Consider the following 23135-nt stretch of genomic DNA (forward strand, 5'->3'; position numbering starts at 1 on the left):
TACATGCAAATTAGTTGGAAATATGCAAAAATGGCCTATTTTGTCAACAGTCACTGGCCAATGAATAGAGGACCATTCTGCAGCACCATCACTGACCAGCCAATAGGACAGAAGATCAAGCTGCAGTAAAACCAAGTGGTCAGTCGATGGCGCAATTGAGCCATGACTGACAGAATGCTGGACAACAAACAAAATGTTGAAATGTTTTGGATCATAATTGTCTGTGTGAACCCAGTATATAGAAAAAAAGAGATTATAGATTCTGGATGACACGGGTTGCAACTTGATCATCGTCTAGTTAAATAAAACATAAACCTCGGGATGATCACAGCTAGAATAGAAGAACATATTCATTAGTGCATTTAATTCATATTCTAATAACGTAGGACAAATGACTGAATATTCATGGAGAGACAGCTAAAACAAAAACAACAACAATCAGAAGGATTTTCAGTTTATTTATTGAACAGAAACATGGACATAGAAAACACTGCATGTATTAGACATTACTCTACTGCGTAGGCAGTATGAATAGGGGTCGAAAGACTACATCCCAAATGGAATACTAGCACTTTTGACCAGGGCTCATATAGTGCACTATATAGGGAGGGGGTAGGGTCCCATTTGGGACGTACCAGAGTCAAGATTGCACCACTCAACAGGCTGTTCCATCATGCTTCCTCTACCCATCCACACAGGCTGTTCCATCATGCTTCCTCTACCCATCACAGGCTGTTCCATCATGCTTCCTCTACCCATCAACACAGGCTGTTCCATCATGCTTCCTCTACCCATCAACACAGGCTGTTCCATCATGCTTCCTCTACCCATCAACACAGGCTGTTCCATCATGCTTCCTCTACCCATCAACACAGGCTGTTCCATCATGCTTCCTCTACCCATCAACACAGGCTGTTCCATCATGCTTCCTCTACCCACCAACACAGGCTGTTCCATCATGCTTCCTCTACCCACCAACACAGGCTGTTCCATCATGCTTCCTCTACCTACCAACACAGGCGGTTCCATCATGCTTCCTCTACCCATCAACACAGGCTGTTCCATCATGCTTCCTCTACCCACCAACACAGGCTGTTCCATCATGCTTCCTCTACCCACCAACACAGGCTGTTCCATCATGCTTCCTCTACCCACCAACACAGGCTGTGCCATCATGCTTCCTCTACCCACCAACACAGGCTGTGCCATCATGCTTCCTCTACCCACCAACACAGGCTGTGCCATCATGCTTCCTCTACCCACCAACACAGGCTGTTCCATCATGCTTCCTATTCCCACCAACACAGGCTGTTCCATCATGCTTCCTATACCCACCAACACAGGTTATTCAATATGTCAGACACACAAATCATTTAGAAAAACATCTGGGTATTTAAAAAAAAGCATAATCATGCAGGAAGCCATAAATAAACAAGTTATGAATTATTAAATAAAAAGAAGTCCTTCAAGCTTTTAAAATATATTGGTTTTCAAAGCTGCTCCTTCAGTACCATGTCAAGTTCTTCTTGTAAATAGATGTCTCCTAGATTAAAAAGTTAAAAACACAAGAATCTGAAAACATCCCACTTTTGTTCTTAACCAGCTGCTCTTGGGCAAACCACCATAGCGATTATTATCATTATTATTATTCAGTGTGTTTGTAATATCGTTGGTAAAGCATTGGCAGCTAGTGACGACACACAAGCAAAATACAAAAACCTTTGTAAATATCAAATATATAAAAGTGAAAAAGGGGATGGGGTTGTGTTTAGAAAATATATGCAGTCAACATATCAAAGAATATCATACCAGTCAACTTTGGTGAAAAACACCTTAGTAAAAAAAAATAACATTCTCCCAAAATGTGTCCCCCCCCCCCGGATTCTCTTACCTTTTCCCAGATTACCAAAAAAGTCACATACATAAAAATGTTGAAAATGTTTTTGTCCTTGAAATTGAACCAAACTACTTACAAACTTCAAATCAGTTAATATATTCCCCTACCTTTTAGAAAATGAAAGCCATTATGTTTTAAAACTAGGGCTGTCAAAGTTAACTCGTTAAATAACGCGTGACATTTGTAATTCCGTAAAAACAAAATTGGACACCGCTAAATCTCCATTTCTTCATCACACGGGACCTCTCTGAGGGCTCGTTTCCGCACGGACCGTTTTAAGCGCAACACACAACACGCTCTGTGCCTGGTCACGCCTCCCAGTCAGTGTGACCTCGGTCTCAGTAGCGCCGTCGGGCTCTTGTGGTGCACGACGCGCACAGCTTTGAACAACAGTTAAAAGGATAACTGACATGAAGTTCAACCATAAACACATTCCCAGGCGTTTCTTTAGAGAACAGCAAAAACATCATTTGTACAAAAGCGGTTAGCTTAGTTATGCTAACGCTAGCTAGCTAACCCAACTAAACTGTTTACAATGCCATGCCTGATTGCATCTTGAATCAACTAGCTAGCTAACTTCCCACAAAAACAGTAAATCCATTCCATTTACCTAACGTTACTGTTTTAGTTCCCAGGTTAAGTTCAGAAAAGTATTCTAGTAACAGCTTGTGACTAGTTGGTGTTGAAGAACATAGATCAGTATCCTAGGCTAGATCTAATAGTTGTATTATATTTGACATGACCTCAGACCGGTCTGATCGGTTGTTAATTGGACAGGTTAATTAACATTGGACAGGTTTAAAAGCTCTTTGTCTCCATGGATACAGTTCTATTTTCCTTATAGTCAACCCTCCAATCAGAAATGGGCAGAACACTCATTTAGAATGCCTGAAGCCTTCAGGACGTGAGTGTGTGTGGCAAATGAGAAAGTGTTAAACTTCAAGAACATTGATAAGAGGGAGTAGAGGCCTACTGAAACATTGGGAGCGTTAACATCTATGTTCACAGTGACTTTTGTGCCGTTTATAGTTTAAAATGCCATTAAAAACATTCATACAGATGATTGTCTCTTTCCCTTGCAATCCGACCATAGTATGTCTATAACACAATGCACTGCTTTTTAAAATGATCCATTTTTTTTAGGTCCAAATTTAATAAAAAAAAAAATAATAAAAAAATACTACTAATGCTATTAACTCTTAATTATTTGAATCGTTTGACAGCCCTATTTAAAAACTAAACAAATTCACTTTTGCAAATGATTTCCTTTCTGGAAAATGTTTCCACTTAGTATGCTGTTATGGTAGCCATGCAATAACTGCACTCAGGAAGAGAAGTGCACTTAATTTGAATTTACATTTTTAAAAAGGACCAAACTTATTTAATAAACTTCAGAGTACTCTGTTCCACCTCATCCCCCTCTTCTTGTTCCACCTGTCTTTGATCAGTTTGTCAAGTTCACTTGTTCTCAGCTGTAGAATTCCAGCTCCCAGAATCCTCAGCTCTCCAGAAACCACCAGCACCACTATACACATACTAAGGGCCTGTTTGAATCCATTTGATCGCACTATAAAACAGTTCTGTACCGTATGTACAAAAGTCAGGCTCCGTGTGGCTCAGAACTTGAAGAGGTTGATAAAGCCTTGTGGAGAAACAGGCTTACAGCAGCTCTCTGTGTTGTTGGCTGTACAAGGGTGGTTTGTATCCTGAAACCACACAGAGAGAGAGAGAGAGAGAATTTAGTATAGTAAATTCATTCTAAAGAAACAGAAATAACTGTCTAATTACTACTATGTAATAAGAAAGTGTCACTTGTATTTGAATAGAGAGAGACACAGAGACAGAGAGAGAGAGAGAGAGACAGAGACAGAGAGGGTGATGATGGAATAAGAGATGTTGAAGTGTTCCCAACGCTACCTTCCAGAAGAGGATGTGACAGTGTGTGACACAGAGAGAGACAGAGAGGGTGTGATGGAATGAGAGATGTTGAAGTGTTCCCAACGCTACCTTCCAGAAGAGGATGTGACAGTGTGTGCAGAACTGCAGGGTTTCACTGTATTGCTCTCTGACAGGGTAGCAGCGACACAGCTTAAAGTACATCTTCTTCCACTCCAACTGGCCCTTGTCTGACACCATCAGACGCTTACGGATCTGCACAGAGAACACACACACACACACACACACACGTTTAACTCCAAATGCTTGCAGCTTTTGAGATCTGCACTGCAACAAAATAAAAACACACACGCACAAAAAGAGATGCATTCAGCTTGTTTTGCTTGTTAACTATGTGTGGTGCAGAGCTGGGTTCAATGAGGCTTCATAACAGTCCAGTAAAACAGGTATCCATTTATTCTGTTAGGCCATGAAACCCCAGACTGTCCATTAATGCAGAGACGTGACGGTGTGCAGAGGTACAGCGCATTCAGAAAGAATTCAGGCCCTTTGACTCTTCTACATTTTGTTACGTTACAGCCTTATTCTAAAATGGATTAAATAAAATATATCCTCAATCTACAAACAATACCCCACAATGACATCACAATACCCCACAATGACATCACAATACCCCACAATGACATCACAATACCCCACAATGACATCACAATACCCCACAATGACATCACAATACCCCACAATGACATCACAATACCCCACAATGACATCACAATACCCCACAATGACATCACAATACCCCACAATGACATCACAATACCCCACAATGACAAAGTGAAAACAGGTTAAGGAATCCTGTTTCCATTGATCATCCTTGAGATTTTTCTACAACTTGGAGTCCACCTGTGCTAAATTCAATTGATTGAATATGATTTGGAAAAGGCACACACCTGTCTATAAAAACGGTCCCGCAGTTGACGTTGCATGTCAGAGCAAAAACCAAGCCACGAGGTCGAAGGAAATGTCCGTAGACAGGATTGTGTCGATCCACAGATTTGGGGAAGGGTACAAAAACATTTCTGCAGCATTGAAGGTCCCCCCCCCCAAAAAAACTTTCTTAATTGGAAGAAGTTTGTAACCAACAAGACTCTTCCTAGAGCTGGCCACCCATCCAAGCTGAGCAATCGGGGGAGAAGGACCCTGGTCAGGGAGGTGACCAAGAACCCAGTGGTCACTCTGAAAGAGCTTCATCTGTGGAGATTGGAGAACCTTCCAGAAGGACAACCATCTCTGCAGCACTCCACCAACCAGGCCTTTATGGTAGAGTGGCCAGACGAAAGCCAATCCACAGTTAAAGGCACATGACAACCCGCTTGGAGTTTGCCAAAATACCCATAAAGACTCTCAGACCATGAGAAACAAGATTCTGTCTGATGAAACCAAGAACTCTTTGTCCTGAATGCCAAGCGTCACGTCTGGAGGAAACCTGGCACCATGCCTACAGTGAAGCATGGTGGTGGCAGCATCATGATGTTTTTCAGCAGCAGGGACTGGGAGACTAGTCAGGATCGAGATGAACGGAGCAAAGTACAGAGAGATCCTTGATGAAAACCTGCTCTAGAGTGCTCAGGACCTCAGACTGGGGCGAAGGTTCACCTTCCAACAGGACAATGACCCGAAGCACACAGCCAAGACAACGCGCAGGAGTGGCTTCGGGAGAAGTCTCTAAAATGTCCTTGAGTGGCCCAGCCAGAGCCCGGACTTGAGCCCAATCGAACATCTCTGGAGAGACCTGAAAATAGCTGTGCAGCGACGCTCCCCATCCAATCTGACAGAGCTTGAGAGGATCTGCAGAGAAGAATGGGAGAAACTCCCCAAATACAGGTGTGCCAAGCTTGTCCCGTCATACCCAAGAAGACTGGAGGCTGTAATCGCTGCCAAAGGTGCTTCAACACAGTCCTGAGTAAAGAGTCTGAATACTTATGTAAATGGGATATAGCCCGTTTGTATTTTTGTGTGTAGATTAAGGGGGGAAAAACGATTTAAATCAATTTTAGAATAAGGCTGTAACGTAACAAAATTTGGAAAAAGTCAAAGGGTCTGAATACTCAAAGCACTGTGTGTGTGTGTGTGTGTGTGTGTGTGTGTGTGTGTGTACATGTGTTTCACTATACTTGTGGGGACCAGAAGTCCCTAAAAATTTTACCAACTGAGGGACATTTTGTTAGTCCCCACAAGGTCAAATACTATTTCTAGGGGATTTAGGGTTAAGGTTAGAATTAGGTTAAGGGTTAGGAGCTAGGGTTAGAGTTTTAGGGTTAAGGTGAGAATTAGGAGCTAGGGTTAGAGTTTTAGGGTTAAGGAAAATAAGATTTTATATGAGACTGAATTGTGTGTCCCCACAAAGTTAGTTATACAAGACTGTGTGTGTGTGTGTGTGTGTGTGTGTGTGTGTGTATATATATAAATACAAGTCTGTACCTGTCTGTCAGTGAAGTGGTACTGGCAGAGCCTCTTCCACAGCAGCCTGTCCTCAGTGAGTTGTCCCAGGTCTGGAGTCACCTGTCCCAAACTGACCAGGTCCCTGCCATCTGACAGGCGCTCCATGATGTTCAGCTGCAGGCTGGCAGGCAGGTCTGTCAGGGTCATACCCTTAGACACAGGCTGGAGGGGGAGTGGGGGGAGACAGTGGGTTAACTGCCTGTTCAGGGGCAGAATGACAGATTTGTACCTTGTCAGCTCGGGGGTTTGAACTTGCAACCTTCCGGTTACTAGTCCAACGCTCTAACCACTAGGCTACCCTGCCGCCTCTACACTCTAACCACTAGGCTACCCTGCCGCTTCTACACATAAGGTGGAAGCTTTTGGGTCGGCTTCCTTTCTACCTTCAGCAACAATATATTCCTTATATCCATTCTTATTAAAGGGGAAGGCATCTCTAGTCCTGGGGGGTGTCAATATCAGTGATGGGATGAATTAGTCCTGGGGGGTGTCAATATCAGTGATTGGCTGAATTAGTCCTGGGGGGTGTCAATATCAGTGATTGGCTGAATTAGTCCTGGGGGGTGTCAATATCAGTGATTGGCTGAATTAGTCCTGGGGGTGTCAATATCAGTGATTGGCTGAATTAGTCCTGGGGGTGTCAATATCAGTGATTGGCTGAATTAGTCCTGGGGGGTGTCAATATCAGTGATTGGCTGAATTAGTCCTGGGGGGTGTCAATATCAGTGATGGGCTGAATTCCAACTAGCTGGGTCTCACTGGTCTAAAACAACGAAGGTAAATACAGAAACGGGGAGATGCCTGCAGGATCCCGGGACCAGAGTGGCCCTCCTCCATTCTATTATAGTCTTTCATTTCCTTGACGGATTCCTTATGATCCTGGAAACGTTTGGGGGCTCAACCCTGTTGATCTGAATGTTGTCCAACTGTTGTTCCCACTGCGGGATGTTCTCCATGCTAACTAGCTAACTAACTAGCTAACTAACTAGCTAACTAACTAGCTGTGCCTGTCCTACTCACCCTGTTGATCTGAATGTTGTCCAGGTGTTGTTGCCACTGCAGGATGTTCTCCATGCTAACTAGCTAACTAACTAGCTAACTAACTAGCTGTGCCTGTCCTCCTCACCCTGTTGATCTGAATGTTGTCCAGCTGTTGTTGCCACTGCAGGATGTTCTCCATGCTAACTAGCTAACTAACTAGCTGTGCCTGTCCTCCTCACCCTGTTGATCTGAATGTTGTCCAGGTGTTGTTGCCACTGCAGGATGTTCTCCATGCTAACTAGCTAACTAACTAGCTAACTAACTAGCTGTGCCTGTCCTCCTCACCCTGTTGATCTGAATGTTGTCCAGGTGTTGTTGCCACTGCAGGATGTTCTCCATGCTAACTAGCTAACTAACTAGCTAACTAACTAGCTGTGCCTGTCCTCCTCACCCTGTTGATCTGAATGTTGTCCAGGTGTTGTTGCCACTGCAGGATGTTCTCCATGCTAACTAGCTAACTAACTAGCTAACTAACTAGCTGTGCCTGTCCTCCTCACCCTGTTGATCTGAATGTTGTCCAGCTGTTGTTGCCACTGCAGGATGTTCTCCATGCTAACTAGCTAACTAACTAGCTAACTAACTAGCTGTGCCTGTCCTCCTCACCCTGTTGATCTGAATGTTGTCCAGGTGTTGTTGCCACTGCAGGATGTTCTCCATGCTAACTAGCTAGCTAACTAACTAGCTGTGCCTGTCCTCCTCACCCTGTTGATCTGAATGTTGTCCAGCTGTTGTTGCCACTGCAGGATGTTCTCCATGCTAACTAGCTAACTAACTAGCTAACTAACTAGCTGTGCCTGTCCTCCTCACCCTGTTGATCTGAATGTTGTCCAGCTGTTGTTGCCACTGCAGGATGTTCTCCATGCTAACTAGCTAACTAACTAGCTAACTAACTAGCTGTGCCTGTCCTACTCACCCTGTTGATCTGAATGTTGTCCAGCTGTTGTTGCCACTGCAGGATGTTCTCCATGCGATGGACCCAACAGTTGATGTTCCCCACCAGAACAGACTTCCCCATATCCTGCACCAGGCCACACAGAGACACGTACAGGGTCTGAAGGAGCTCCTTGATGGGCCGAACATTCTGCTGGTCACCGAGGACTGTGGAGGGTAGAGGACAGGAGAAACATTTTTCAGCAACTCTCAGGAAGACAAATGGAAGTAGATTTCATTAGTACTTCTAAACGTTGTATTATGAATGTGTTATTTGATTTAAAAAAAAGACACATCGTGTCAGTGCAGTTAATATACATGGTGTCCCTTGGGTAGTGCTATTTACACCACCCTGAGCAGTTAATACACATGGTGTTCTGTGTCCCTTGGTAGTGCTATTTACACCACCCAGAGCAGTTAATACACATGGTGTCCTGTGTCCCTTGGCAGTGCCATTTACACCACCCTGATCAGTTAATACACATGGTGTTCTGTGTCCCTTGGTAGTGCTATTTACACCACCCAGAGCAGTTAATACACATGGTTTCCTGTGTCCCTTGGCAGTGCCATTTACACCACCCTGATCAGTTAATACACAGTGTCCCCTTGGCAGTGCCATTTACACCACCCTGATCAGTTAATACACATGGTGTTTCCTTGGGTAGTGCTATTTACACCACCCTGATCAGTTAATACACATGGTGTTTCCTTGGGTAGTGCTATTTACACCACCCTGATCAGTTAATACACATGGTGTCCATTGGTAGTGCTATTTACACCACCCTGATCAGTTAATACACATGGTGTCCATTGGTAGTGCTATTTACACCACCCTGATCAGTTAATAAACATGGTGTCCCTTGGTAGTGCTATTTACACCACCCTGATCAGTTAATACACATGGTGTCCCTTGGCAGTGCTATTTACACCACCCAGATCAGTTAATACACATGGTGTCCTGTGTCCCTTGGTAGTGCTATTTACACCACCCTGATCAGTTAATACACATGGTGTCCCTTGGCAGTGCTATTTACACCACCCAGAGCAGTTAATACACATGGTGTTGTGTCCCTTGGCAGTGCCATTTACACCACCCTGATCAGTTAATACACATGGTGTCCCCTGGTAGTGCTATTTACACCACCCAGAGCAGTTAATACACATGGTGTCCCTTGGTAGTGCTATTTACACCACCCAGAGCAGTTAATACACATGGTGTTCTGTGTCCCTTGGCAGTGCCATTTACACCACCCTGATCAGTTAATACACATGGTGTCCCTTGGTAGTGCTATTTACACCACCCTGAGCAGTTAATAAACATGGTGTTCTGTGTCCCCTTGGCAGTGCTATTTACACCACCCAGAGCAGTAAATACACATGGTGTTCCCTTGGCAGTGCCATTTACACCAGCCATTCTAGATCTACCAATGGGTTCATAACATTACCTAAACAACATGAACCTTTGTTTAGCCTGAAGGAACATCTAGTTTACACAGGAGGACTGTGTGTTGACTGTTATCATTTCCACTGGAGAACCATTATGTAGCGGCCATGATTCATTACACCTTCTATCATGAAAACACGCCGGTCAGCGAGCTGATGGTTCAATGGGTTTTGATGACATTTACATGACCCGGTCTCTTGAGCATGATAAGAGGAAGTATGGAGGTCGTAGTGCTCCCCAGACCTGGTTGTTGACATGATAAGAGGAAGTATGGAGGTCGTAGTGCTCCCCAGACCTGGTTGTTGACATGATTAGAGGAAGTGATTTGAGATTCAAGCAGAAAGAGAGCTCACCTTTCTGCACCACTCTCTCCAGGATGTTCATGTAATTCTTCTGAGCCACTCCGCTGAGCGAAGGCAGCTGGGACTTGGCAATGAGCTCCAGCAGCTAGAGAGAGAGAGAGAGGGAGACAGAGAGACAGGGAGACAGACAGACAGACAGACAGACAGACAGACAGACAGACAGACAGACAGACAGACAGACAGACAGAGAGAGAGAGAGAGAGAGAGAGAGAGGGAGACAGAGGGACAGAGAGAGTGGGAGACAGAGACAGGGAGAGAGAGAGAGGGAGAGAGAGGGAGACAGACAGACAGAGAGAGAGACAGAGAGAGAGGGAGACAGACAGACAGACAGAGACAAAACAGACATAAATATCAGCAGGCCTACTGTCAGACTCACAGACTCGCCCTGTTCCCCCATTACTTATTGTTTGCTATGCTTGTCTGTCTCCGAGTCACAAATAGCAAGGCTCTGGTCAGAAGCAGTGCACTACAAAGGGAATCGGGTGCCATTTGGGACTCAAGCTGTTCTTCCATGACTGACTGCTTATTATGGGTTCTCTCTGTAGAAAGACAGACGGAGCTCATTTCAAAACAACAATCTCCTGGTCTCTAACTATCAGCAGACTGTTGGAACAGAGGAGGTGTCTCCTGGTCTCTAACTATCAGCAGACTGTTGGAACAGAGGAGGTGTCTCCTGGTCTCTAACTATCAGCAGACTGTTGGAACAGAGGAGGTGTCTCCTGGTCTCTAACTATCAGCAGACTGTTGGAACAGAGGAGGTGTCTCCTGGTCTCTAACTATCAGCAGACTGTTGGAACAGAGGAGGTGTCTCCACGTCTCTAACTATCAGCAGACTGTTGGAACAGAGGAGGTGTCTCCTGGTCTCTAACTATCAGCAGACTGTTGGAACAGAGGAGGTGTCTCCTGGTCTCTAACTATCAGCAGACTGTTGGAACAGAGGAGGTGTCTCCTGGTCTCTAACTATCAGCAGACTGTTGGAACAGAGGAGGTGTCTCCTGGTCTCTAACTATCAGCAGACTGTTGGAACAGAGGAGGTGTCTCCACGTCTCTAACTATCAGCAGACTGTTGGAACAGAGGAGGTGTCTCCTGGTCTCTATCAGCAGACTGTTGGAACAGAGGAGGTGTCTCCTGGTCTCTATCAGCAGACTGTTGGAACAGAGGAGGTGTCTCCTGGTCTCTAACTAACAGAGGAGGTGTCTCCATGTCTCTAACTATCAGCAGACTGTTGGAACAGAGGAGGTGTCTCCTGGTCTCTAACTAACAGAGGAGGTGTCTCCTGGTCTCTATCAGCAGACTGTTGGAACAGAGGAGGTGTCTCCTGGTCTCTAACTATCAGCAGACTGTTGGAACAGAGGAGGTGTCTCCTGGTCTCTATCAGCAGACTGTTGGAACAGAGGAGGTGTCTCCTGGTCTCTAACTATCAGCAGACTGTTGGAACAGAGGAGGTGTCTCCTGGTCTCTAACTAACAGCAGACTGTTGGAACAGAGGAGGTGTCTCCTGGTCTCTATCAGCAGACTGTTGGAACAGAGGAGGTGTCTCCTGGTCTCTATCTATCAGCAGACTGTTGGAACAGAGGAGGTGTCTCCTGGTCTCTAACTATCAGCAGACTGTTGGAACAGAGGAGGTGTCTCCTGGTCTCTAACTATCAGCAGACTGTTGGAACAGAGGAGGTGTCTCCTGGTCTCTATAAGCAGACTGTTGGAACAGAGGAGGTGTCTCCTGGTCTCTAACTAACAGCAGACTGTTGGAACAGAGGAGGTGTCTCCTGGTCTCTAACTAACAGCAGACTGTTGGAACAGAGGAGGTGTCTCCTGGTCTCTAACTATCAGCAGACTGTTGGAACAGAGGAGGTGTCTCCACGTCTCTAACTATCAGCAGACTGTTGGAACAGAGGAGGTGTCTCCTGGTCTCTAACTATCAGCAGACTGTTGGAACAGAGGAGGTGTCTCCTGGTCTCTAACTATCAGCAGACTGTTGGAACAGAGGAGGTGTCTCCACGTCTCTAACTATCAGCAGACTGTTGGAACAGAGGAGGTGTCTCCACGTCTCTAACTATCAGCAGACTGTTGGAACAGAGGAGGTGTCTCCTGGTCTCTAACTATCAGCAGACTGTTGGAACAGAGGAGGTGTCTCCTGGTCTCTAACTATCAGCAGACTGTTGGAACAGAGGAGGTGTCTCCTGGTCTCTAACTATCAGCAGACTGTTGGAACAGAGGAGGTGTCTCCTGGTCTCTATCAGCAGACTGTTGGAACAGAGGAGGTGTCTCCACGTCTCTAACTATCAGCAGACTGTTGGAACAGAGGAGGTGTCTCCTGGTCTCTATCAGCAGACTGTTGGAACAGAGGAGGTGTCTCCACATCTCTAACTATCAGCAGACTGTTGGAAAAGAGGAGGTGTCTCCTGGTCTCTAACTATCAGCAGACTGTTGGAACAGAGGAGGTGTCTCCTGGTCTCTAACTATCAGCAGACTGTTGGAACAGAGGAGGTGTCTCCTGGTCTCTATCATCAGACTGTTGGAACAGAGGAGGTGTCTCCACGTCTCTAACTATCAGCAGACTGTTGGAACAGAGGAGGTGTCTCCACGTCTCTAACTATCAGCAGACTGTTGGAACAGAGGAGGTGTCTCCTGGTCTCTAACTATCAGCAGACTGTTGGAACAGAGGAGGTGTCTCCACGTCTCTAACTATCAGCAGACTGTTGGAACAGAGGAGGTGTCTCCTGGTCTCTATCAGCAGACTGTTGGAACAGAGGAGGTGTCTCCTGGTCTCTAACTATCAGCAGACTGTTGGAACAGAGGAGGTGTCTCCTGGTCTCTAACTAACAGCAGACTGTTGGAACAGAGGAGGTGTCTCCTGGTCTCTAACTATCAGCAGACTGTTGGAACAGAGGAGGTGTCTCCTGGTCTCTAACTATCAGCAGACTGTTGGAACAGAGGAGGTGTCTCCTGGTCTCTATCAGCAGACTGTTGGAACAGAGGAGGTGTCTCCTGGTCTCTAACTAACAGAGGAGGTGTCTCCTGGTCTCTAACTATCAGCAGACTGTTGGAACAGAGGAGGTGTCTCCTGGTCTCTAACTAACAGCAGACTGTTGGAACAGAGGAGGTGTCTCCACGTCTCTAACTATCAGCAGACTGTTGGAACAGAGGAGGTGTCTCCTGGTCTCTAACTAACAGCAGACTGTTGGAACAGAGGAGGTGTCTCCACGTCTCTATCAGCAGACTGTTGGAACAGAGGAGGTGTCTCCACGTCTCTAACTATCAGCAGACTGTTGGAACAGAGGAGGTGTCTCCACGTCTCTAACTATCAGCAGACTGTTGGAACAGAGGAGGTGTCTCCTGGTCTCTAACTATCAGCAGACTGTTGGAACAGAGGAGGTGTCTCCACGTCTCTAACTATCAGCAGACTGTTGGAACAGAGGAGGTGTCTCCACGTCTCTAACTATCAGCAGACTGTTGGAACAGAGGAGGTGTCTCCTGGTCTCTATCAGCAGACTGTTGGAACAGAGGAGGTGTCTCCTGGTCTCTAACTATCAGCAGACTGTTGGAACAGAGGAGGTGTCTCCTGGTCTCTATCAGCAGACTGTTGGAACAGAGGAGGTGTCTCCTGGTCTCTATCATCAGACTGTTGGAACAGAGGAGGTGTCTCCTGGTCTCTAACTATCAGCAGACTGTTGGAACAGAGGAGGTGTCTCCACGTCTCTAACTATCAGCAGACTGTTGGAACAGAGGAGGTGTCTCCTGGTCTCTATCAGCAGACTGTTGGAACAGAGGAGGTGTCTCCTGGTCTCTAACTAACAGCAGACTGTTGGAACAGAGGAGGTGTCTCCTGGTCTCTATCAGCAGACTGTTGGAACAGAGGAGGTGTCTCCTGGTCTCTAACTATCAGCAGACTGTTGGAACAGAGGAGGTGTCTCCACGTCTCTATCAGCAGACTGTTGGAACAGAGGAGGTGTCTCCTGGTCTCTATCTATCAGCAGACTGTTGGAACAGAGGAGGTGTCTCCTGGTCTCTATCAGCAGACTGTTGGAACAGAGGAGGTGTCTCCACATCTCTAACTAACAGAGGAGGTGTCTCCACGTCTCTAACTAACAGCAGACTGTTGGAACAGAGGAGGTGTCTCCTGGTCTCTAACTAACAGCAGACTGTTGGAACAGAGGAGGTGTCTCCACATCTCTAACTAACAGAGGAGGTGTCTCCTGGTCTCTAACTATCAGCAGACTGTTGGAACAGAGGAGGTGTCTCCACGTCTCTAACTAACAGAGGAGGTGTCTCCTGGTCTCTATCTATCAGCAGACTGTTGGAACAGAGGAGGTGTCTCCTGGTCTCTAACTATCAGCAGACTGTTGGAACAGAGGAGGTGTCTCCACGTCTCTAACTAACAGCAGACTGTTGGAACAGAGGAGGTGTCTCCTGGTCTCTAACTATCAGCAGACTGTTGGAACAGAGGAGGTGTCTCCTGGTCTCTAACTATCAGCAGACTGTTGGAACAGAGGAGGTGTCTCCTGGTCTCTAACTAACAGCAGACTGTTGGAACAGAGGAGGTGTCTCCTGGTCTCTAACTATCAGCAGACTGTTGGAACAGAGGAGGTGTCTCCTGGTCTCTAACTATCAGCAGACTGTTGGAACAGAGGAGGTGTCTCCTGGTCTCTATCATCAGACTGTTGGAACAGAGGAGGTGTCTCCTGGTCTCTAACTATCATCAGACTGTTGGAACAGAGGAGGTGTCTCCTGGTCTCTAACTATCAGCAGACTGTTGGAACAGAGGAGGTGTCTCCTGGTCTCTATCAGCAGACTGTTGGAACAGAGGAGGTGTCTCCACGTCTCTAACTATCAGCAGACTGTTGGAACAGAGGAGGTGTCTCCTGGTCTCTAACTATCAGCAGACTGTTGGAACAGAGGAGGTGTCTCCACGTCTCTAACTATCATCAGACTGTTGGAACAGAGGAGGTGTCTCCACGTCTCTAACTATCAGCAGACTGTTGGAACAGAGGAGGTGTCTCCTGGTCTCTAACTATCAGCAGACTGTTGGAACAGAGGAGGTGTCTCCTGGTCTCTATCTATTAGCAGACTGTTGGAACAGAGGAGGTGTCTCCTGGTCTCTATCTATTAGCAGACTGTTGGAACAGAGGAGGTGTCTCCTGGTCTCTATCTATCAGCAGACTGTTGGAACAGAGGAGGTGTCTCCTGGTCTCTAACTAACAGAGGAGGTGTCTCCTGGTCTCTAACTATCAGCAGACTGTTGGAACAGAGGAGGTGTCTCCACGTCTCTAACTATCAGCAGACTGTTGGAACAGAGGAGGTGTCTCCTGGTCTCTAACTAACAGAGGAGGTGTCTCCACGTCTCTATCAGCAGACTGTTGGAACAGAGGAGGTGTCTCCACGTCTCTAACTATCAGCAGACTGTTGGAACAGAGGAGGTGTCTCCTGGTCTCTAACTATCAGCAGACTGTTGGAACAGAGGAGGTGTCTCCTGGTCTCTAACTAACAGCAGACTGTTGGAACGGAGGAGGTGTTTGGAAACTCTGCACCTGGCTAGAACTCTCCCCGTCATGACTCAGTGGATACACAGACACATTAATGAAAGGGAACATCTATGCATGAATCCTAAAGGGGCTTGAGAGCGTGCTCGTGCTCGTGTGTGGCTCCCCCTGTGTGTTTACATGCCTACAGTATCCCTGTCACTTTAAAGAAGCCACTAGAACACTGTTCCCACTGGCTGGGGCAGGTTGTCTTGCCCAGGCGCTGGCTGGGGCAGGTTGTCTTGCCCAGGCGCTGGCTGGGGCAGGTTGTCTTGCCCAGGCGCTGGCTGGGGCAGGTTGTCTTGCCCAGGCCCTGGCTGGGGCAGGTTGTCTTTCCCAGGCCCTGGCTGGGGCAGGTTGTCTTGCCCAGGCGCTGGCTGGGGCAGGTTGTCTCTAGGCCAACACAGTGAACACCACGGCCAGGACAGGGGTGGCATGCAACAGACACAGCTACTGACACCATGGAGAAACTGGTCCTTACACAACTCTGGACAGGACATGTGACCATTGTCAGCACCCCCCCCCCAAACAAAACAACTCAGCCGGAGCCTCAGTCGACGCCCCTTCGCCAGTGATTGGTCAACAGTAGGAGTTCTTCAGTTGAAGGGTTTGTTTTCATTCGACGAATATCAAAATCGTTTTCATGCACATTTTTTTTCCACTTGAAAAATATTTAAAAAAAAACATCTTTGTTCGATTGTAAAATTATACAACTAAGATCTCTGTAAAAATGAATGACAGATTGGGGACGGATCTCGAATGGCGCAGCGGTTTAAGGCATCACTCCAGACCCGGGTTCGTTCCCAATGCGGTGTCACAACCGGTCGAGATCGGGAGTACCATTGGGCGGCGCACAATTGGCACAGCGTCGTGCGGGTTCGGGGAGGGGCTTTACTTGGCTCATCGCGCTCTAGCGTCTCCTTGTGGCGGGCCGGGCGCCTGCAGACTGACTCGGTCGCCAGTTGAACGGTGTTTCCTCCGAAACGTCGGTGCGGCTTCCGGGTTAAGCGGGCGGGGTGTTGTGAAGTGCGGTTTTGGCGGGTCATGTTTCAGAGGACGCATGACTCGACCTTCGCCTCCCGAGCACGTAGGGGAGTTGCAGCGATGAGACAAGATCATAATTAAGAAAAAAAAGGAGGTCAAATAAAACAAATATAATAAATTTAAATTTAAATTAATGACAGATTTATTGAGTTATCTGCGATTAATTCTGACTATTTTTAGGAAGTGTATCATGGCTGCAGCATCTCAAAATGGACGCATTTTTCTAGTTTTTCAAGCGAATGTCTTTTATTAAGTTCGGCTAGGCGCCAGCCAAACTGAAGCATGCGGAAGGCTTTACCCTCCCCACAAGTGGCAGTGTGCCTCTCCTCTCCCCTCCCTCCACCCCCCTACCTCTTCACAGCCCCAACAAGAGTATGTGCGTGGAGGAATGGCAGCAGTAGGTCAGGACATTGTGTGTGTGTGTGTGTGTGTGTGTGTGTGTGTGTGTGTGTGTGGAGGAATGGCAGCAGTAGGTCAGGACATTGTGTATGTGTGTGTGTGTGCCTATAGCCTCCACTCTACACTCACTAACCGTCAACGTAGGTTGTCGGTCTCCATTTCCACTAACCCAGAGAGTATTGCCTAATAGATCAACACGTAGCTGTGTTTCCATGATCGTTGTTGTGTCACCCTATGGGCCCTGCTTAAAAAGTAGTGCACTACATTATATAGGGAATACTGTGGCATTTGGGGTCCTGGACAAAGTAGTGCACTACATTATATAGGGAATACTGTGGTATTTGGGGTCCTGGACAAAGTAGTGCACTACATTATATAGGGAATCATTTTGAAATGGAAGGAGTATCAGACCACTGCAAATCTACCAAGACCTGGTCGTCCCTCTAAACTTTCAGCTCATACAAGGAGAAGACTGATCAGAGATGCAGCCAAGAGGCTCATGATCACTCTGGATGAACTGCAGAGATCTACAGCTGAGGTGGGAGACTCTGTCCATAGGACAACAATCAGTCGTATATTGCACAAATCTGGCCTTTATGGAAGAGTGGCAAGAAGAAAGCCATTACTTAAAGATATCCATAAAAAGTGTTGTTTAAAGTTTGCCACAAGCCACCTGGGAGACACACCAAACATGTGGAAGAAGGTGCTCTGGTCAGATGAAACCAAAATGGAACTTTTTGGCAACAATGCAAAACGTTATGTTTGGCGTAAAAGCAACACAGCTCATCACCCTGAACACACCATCCCCACTGTCAAACATGGTGGTGGCAGCATCATGGTTTGGGCCTGCTTTTCTTCAGCAGGGACAGGGAAGATGGTTAAAATTGATGGGAAAATGGATGGAGACAAATACAGGACCATTCTGCAAAAGACCTGAGACTGGGACGGAGATTTGTCTTCCAACAAGACAATGATCCAAAACATAAAGCAAAATCTACAATGGAATGGTTCAAAAATAAACATATCCTGGTGTTAGAATGGCCAAGTCAAAGTCCAGACCTGAATCCAATCGAGAATCTGTGGAAAGAACTGAAAACTGCTGTTCACAAATGCTCTCCATCCAACCTCACTGAGCTCAAGCTGTTTTGCATGGAGGAATGGGAAAAAATTTCAGTCTCTCGATGTGCAAAACTGATAGACACATACCCCAAGCGACTTACAGCTGTAATCGCAGCAAAAGGTGGCGCTACAAAGTATTAACTTAAGGGGGCTGAATAATTTTGCACGCCCAATTTCTCAGCTTTTGATTTGTTAAAAAAAGTTTGAAATATCCAATAAATGTCGTTCCACTTCATGATTGTGTCCCACTTGTTGTTGATTCTTCACACAAAAAAAATACAGTTTTACATCTTTATGTTTGAATCCTGAAATGTGGCAAAAGGTCGCAAAGTCCAAGGGGGCCGAATACTTTCGCAAGGCACTGTATACACACACACACACACACACACACACACACACACACACACACACACACACACACACACACACACACACACGCCACTACTACCGTTACCTAAGATATTATTCTGATGATCGTCTGTACTTACTGTTCAGAATAGTCTAGTTCTCTTTTAAATCAACAGAGAGAGAGAGGTGTTCAAAGCAGACCACCAAACACACACCGTATCTCTCTCTCCCTCACAGAGTCTCTCTCGCTCCCTCACAGGCCGCTGTGAGTTAAGAGAATATCTCCAAAGAGCCTCTTGTCTGGAGAGAAGTGATAAGGCCCAGAGAGAGAGAGAGAGGGAGACAGCAGAGAGAGACACAGCAGAGAGAGAGAGACACAGCAGAGAGAGAGAGAGAGAGACAGCAGAGAGAGAGAGAGAGACAGCAGAGAGAGAGAGAGAGAGCAGAGAGAGAGAGAGACAGCAGAGAGAGAGAGAGACAGCAGAGAGAGAGAGAGACAGCAGAGAGAGAGAGACAGCAGAGAGAGAGAGAGACAGCAGAGAGAGAGAGAGACAGCAGAGAGAGAGAGAGACAGCAGAGAGAGAGAGAGACAGCAGAGAGAGAGAGAGACAGCAGAGAGAGAGAGGTGAAGCAAGGAAGAGAAGAGAGCGAGCAAGAGACCTTTAAACACCCCTCAGTTCTGTGTCTGAGGTTAACCCTTTAAAGGTCAAAACCCCTACTCTCTATGGTAACACCCTTTAATGTTCAACAATACATTAGTATGAATGCACAATGTGATATTTGTCATTTTCCTAAGGTGACACCGAAGGACAATTCACATCCTCAGATGGACAATAAAGTTATGTTCCTATCTCATGGTAATCCCCCGATGGACAATAAAGTTATGTTCTCATCTCATGGGAATCCTCAGATGGACAATACAGTTATGTTCCCATCTCATGGGAATCCTCAGATGGACAATAAAGTTATGTTCCCATCTCATGGGAATCCTCAGATGGACAATACAGTTATGTTCCTATCTCATGGTAATCCCCCGATGGACAATAAAATTATGTTCCCATCTCATGGGAATCCTCAGATGGACAATACAGTTATGTTCCTATCTCATGGGAATCCTCAGATGGACAATAAAGTTATGTTCCTATCTCATGGGAATCCTCAGATAGGAACATAACTTTATTGTCCATCTCGTAGGAATCCCTTCATGATGATTTAACACAGAAGTAGAAGGGAGAAGTCAACCCACCCGTACGACATAGTTGAACCTCCGGTTGTCCTTGATGGCACTGCAGAAGTCCAGCCGGTTGAACGCTTCTCCCAGAGTGCAGTAACCATGACGCTGGGATAATTAGGACGATCAGGTATTAGTGTCTGGTTCACGGGCAACAGGGTGTACAGTAATTGTTTATGTTTAGAATTACTATGTTAATAGACAGTCCTTCCTTCCTTTCCTTACCTCTTTAGTGCTTCCTTTGTGAACATAAATCCATTTCTCTTTGTAGAAATCTGTAGGAAAAAGGAGAGTGTGTTATTGAGGACGTTCATGGTAAAAAAAAAAAATAATAATTTAAAAAAAGACTGAGCATCACCGTGGAGACGACCATTTCCTGTGTAAAAATGTCTTTATAATGTCATTGGCCAGTACTGTAATACTGTAGGTTAAACTTACAGGGAATCTTTGCGTTGTTGTTCATGAAGTCTTTCCTTCTCTTCTTAGCTGCCATGTCGTATATAACTGACAGCCGCAGATTCTCCTGGAAGCATTCGTCCTCTGTTTTACAATAGCTGGAAGACAGACCATACATCTAGTTTAGCAACAGCTGGAAGACAGATCATACATCTTGTTTAGCAATAGCTGGAAGACAGACCATACATCTTGTTAGCAATAGCTGGAAGACAGACCATTCATCTAGTTTAGCAATAGCTGGAAGACAGACCATACATCTAGTTTAGCAATAGCTGGAAGACAGACCATATATCTAGTTTAGCAATAGCTGGAAGACAGACCATACATGCTGTTAGCAATAGCTGGAAGACAGACCATACATCTAGTTTAGCAACAGCTGGAAGACAGACCATACATCTAGTTTAGCAACAGCTGGAAGACAGACCATACATCTAGTTTAGCAACAGCTGGAAGACAGACCATACATCTAGTTTAGCAACAGCTGGAAGACAGACCATACATCTAGTTTAGCAACAGCTGGAAGACAGACCATACATCTAGTTTAGCAACAGCTGGAAGACAGACCATACATCTAGTTTAGCAACAGCTGGAAGACAGACCATACACCCAGTTACACATCTGGTGTACAAAAAGCTACATTTATGCACTTTAAACAAAAAAAAACAAAAATGGTTGAGTTTTATCATTGTATGAAATGTTTTTAAAAATGGCTCATTTGAGATGATACAGTGGTTTTCCAAACAGGTAGACATATAGTTGGCTTCAAACTACCTGGAGTCAGGATATACTAATTCCAACAGACGTCTTCTAATCCCATCACTTGCACAGCAGTTATTTATAGCACAATGATTAACGAGTAAGAACACAGGCTCAAAACACACAACAACAACAATAGCCGTCTCCTGCTTAGCCGTAGTTTAACAGCGAGAGCGAATAGCGTATTGTGAGTAACGTCACATTAGGTTTCTATCACTTATTTTAGAGGTAGACTGGATGTCAAATTGTCAATATGTATATATTTTTTCTCCTTCTCTGCCCCCTGCCCCCATCTCTCAATTCAAGGGGATTTATTGGTATGGGAAACATATGTTAACATTGCCAACGCAAGTGAACTAGATAATAAACTAAAGCGTCTCTCTCTCTCTATCGCTCTTAGAGCATTTCATGGGAAAACTCCTTGGATAACTTGATGGCGCACTTCGGTTGTTCTCGATGTCACTAACTGGTGTCGATGCTGCTCAAGACAAAATGTAATCAGGAAGCACAAACACAACAACAAATAAACTCAGTTTCCGATACTGACCTCACGTCTGAGTCATTGCTGTTTTTATCGTCTAAAGAATAGTTTTTCCATCCTTCTTCAGTTTTAACCCAGCTCTGACCCGGGGACCGCCAATCCTGTCCTAGAAAAGGCATTCTCGACCGTTTAAAAATCAACAACGCCGAAAGAAAATGATAGTTCTGACTTTATGTTGACGAACGTTAAATGTTGTAAAATACAGGTTTGTTTTTGTCTCCCGTCTGGTCTTCAATAAACTGTCTGATGTGTTGTCTAGTATTGTGATTGCGCAGCGGCCCTTTTTATTCTCCAGTGAACAATCCGGAAAGTCAACACTTGAGCTCCTCCCCCTTTTGGAAACTGTGCGGCAACACGTGGCTTTGTTTATCTTCTTCACTATTGCAAAACGACCCAGGGAAGGAATACTGTCAACCACAGTGGGGGTTTAGGGGGCAAATGGCCTGTGCTGGAAGATGCATTAACCGTGTTATACTGCTGAATCAGAGCGTTTTCATTTGACCAAGCCACAACAAAAGCCTTTCTTGACGAAGTCCTTAAAATAATCTTATCCGTTTCTGTAAAATTCCACTGACTCATCCCTGGAAGTTAAAAATGAAGTCTCTTCTCAGGATTCTGCTAGAGTACAGGGTTACATTGGGGGGGGAACAAGATGTATAAGGGGGGGGAGTGGGGGGGGGGGGTTGAGCCGCCCTCTAGGAAAAAATACACCAAATTAAATAATTCCACCAAATATTTAGGAAGAGGTCATCATTTCATGGAGTCTGTGGAGGTAGAAACCACCTGGAAAAAGTGGTAAGCAAGTAAGTTATGTGCATCGATTTTCACCAAGTCAGATGAATGTATTAGGCTGGAGGTTTCCTTGTAGCTGTGTGGGCTAGTAGTTTGCCTTGGGGTAAGTTTAGCCAATGGCCTTGGAGTATCCAATGGTTGAGCCAATGGCCTTGGAGTATCCAATGGTTGAGCCAATGGCCTTGGAGTATCCAATGGTTGAGCCAATGGCCTTGGAGTATCCAATGGTTGAGCCAATGGCCTTGGAGTATCCAATGGTTGAGCCAATGGCCTTGGGGTATCCAATGGTTGAGTTGAGGAAATGTAGGTATTTTCTTCCCAGGTATAATGCAAAGCATTAGAACAGACTGGGTATCTGGAGTCTCAGTAGAATAGACTGGGTAACTGGAGTCTCAGTAGAACAGACTGGGTAACTGGAGTCTCAGTAGAACAGACTGGAGTCTCAGTAGAACAGACTGGGTAACTGGAGTCCCAGTAGAACAGACTGGGTAACTGGAGTCTCAGTAGAACAGACTGGGTAACTGGAGTCTCAGTAGAACAGACGGGGTAACTGGAGTCTCAGTAGAACAGACTGGGTAACTGGAGTCTCAGTAGAACAGACTGGGTAACTGGAGTCTCAGTAGAACAGACTGGGTAACTGGAGTCTCAGTAGAACAGACTGGGTAACTGGAGTCTCAGTAGGACAGACTGGGTAACTGGAGTCTCAGTAGAACAGACTGGGTAACTGGAGTCTCAGTAGAACAGACTGGAGTCTCAGTAGAACAGACTGAGTAACTGGAGTCTCAGTAGAACAGACTGGGTAACTGGAGTCTCAGTAGAACAGACTGGGTAACTGGAGTCTCAGTAGAACAGACTGG

General features: G+C 45.8%; 1 protein-coding gene across 1 annotated transcript; it reads right to left on the reverse strand.

Annotated features, from left to right (window-relative positions):
* Positions 1–444: 444 nt before the first annotated feature.
* fbxo32 (F-box protein 32) lies at positions 445–21810 on the reverse strand. Its single transcript, XM_064946863.1, has 9 exons — positions 21493–21810; positions 20172–20287; positions 19959–20008; positions 19749–19841; positions 10064–10157; positions 8250–8434; positions 6275–6457; positions 3905–4048; positions 445–3603 (listed from the first exon to the last, which is right to left on the reverse strand). Exons 1-9 carry the CDS (start codon positions 21603–21605, stop codon positions 3514–3516), a joined length of 1068 nt encoding a protein of 355 aa, XP_064802935.1. The 5' UTR covers positions 21606–21810; the 3' UTR covers positions 445–3513.
* Positions 21811–23135: the final 1325 nt, after the last annotated feature.

The sequence above is a fragment of the Oncorhynchus masou genome, chromosome 29 (genome assembly GCF_036934945.1).
Source record: "Oncorhynchus masou masou isolate Uvic2021 chromosome 29, UVic_Omas_1.1, whole genome shotgun sequence".
NCBI classification, from domain to species: domain Eukaryota; kingdom Metazoa; phylum Chordata; class Actinopteri; order Salmoniformes; family Salmonidae; genus Oncorhynchus; species Oncorhynchus masou.

Bases quoted from the DNA above. Each gene is read 5' to 3' on its own strand.
- fbxo32 (XM_064946863.1), bottom strand. From the start codon at position 21,605: ATGCCTTTTCTAGGACAGGATTGGCGGTCCCCGGGTCAGAGCTGGGTT. The intron at 6,458-8,249 runs GTGAGTAGGACA...CTCCCCCTCCAG, and splicing joins ACAACATTCAGATCAACAGG to CCTGTGTCTAAGGGTATGAC. The intron at 3,604-3,904 runs GTAGCGTTGGGA...GTGTGGTTTCAG, and splicing joins GTCACATCCTCTTCTGGAAG to GATACAAACCACCCTTGTAC.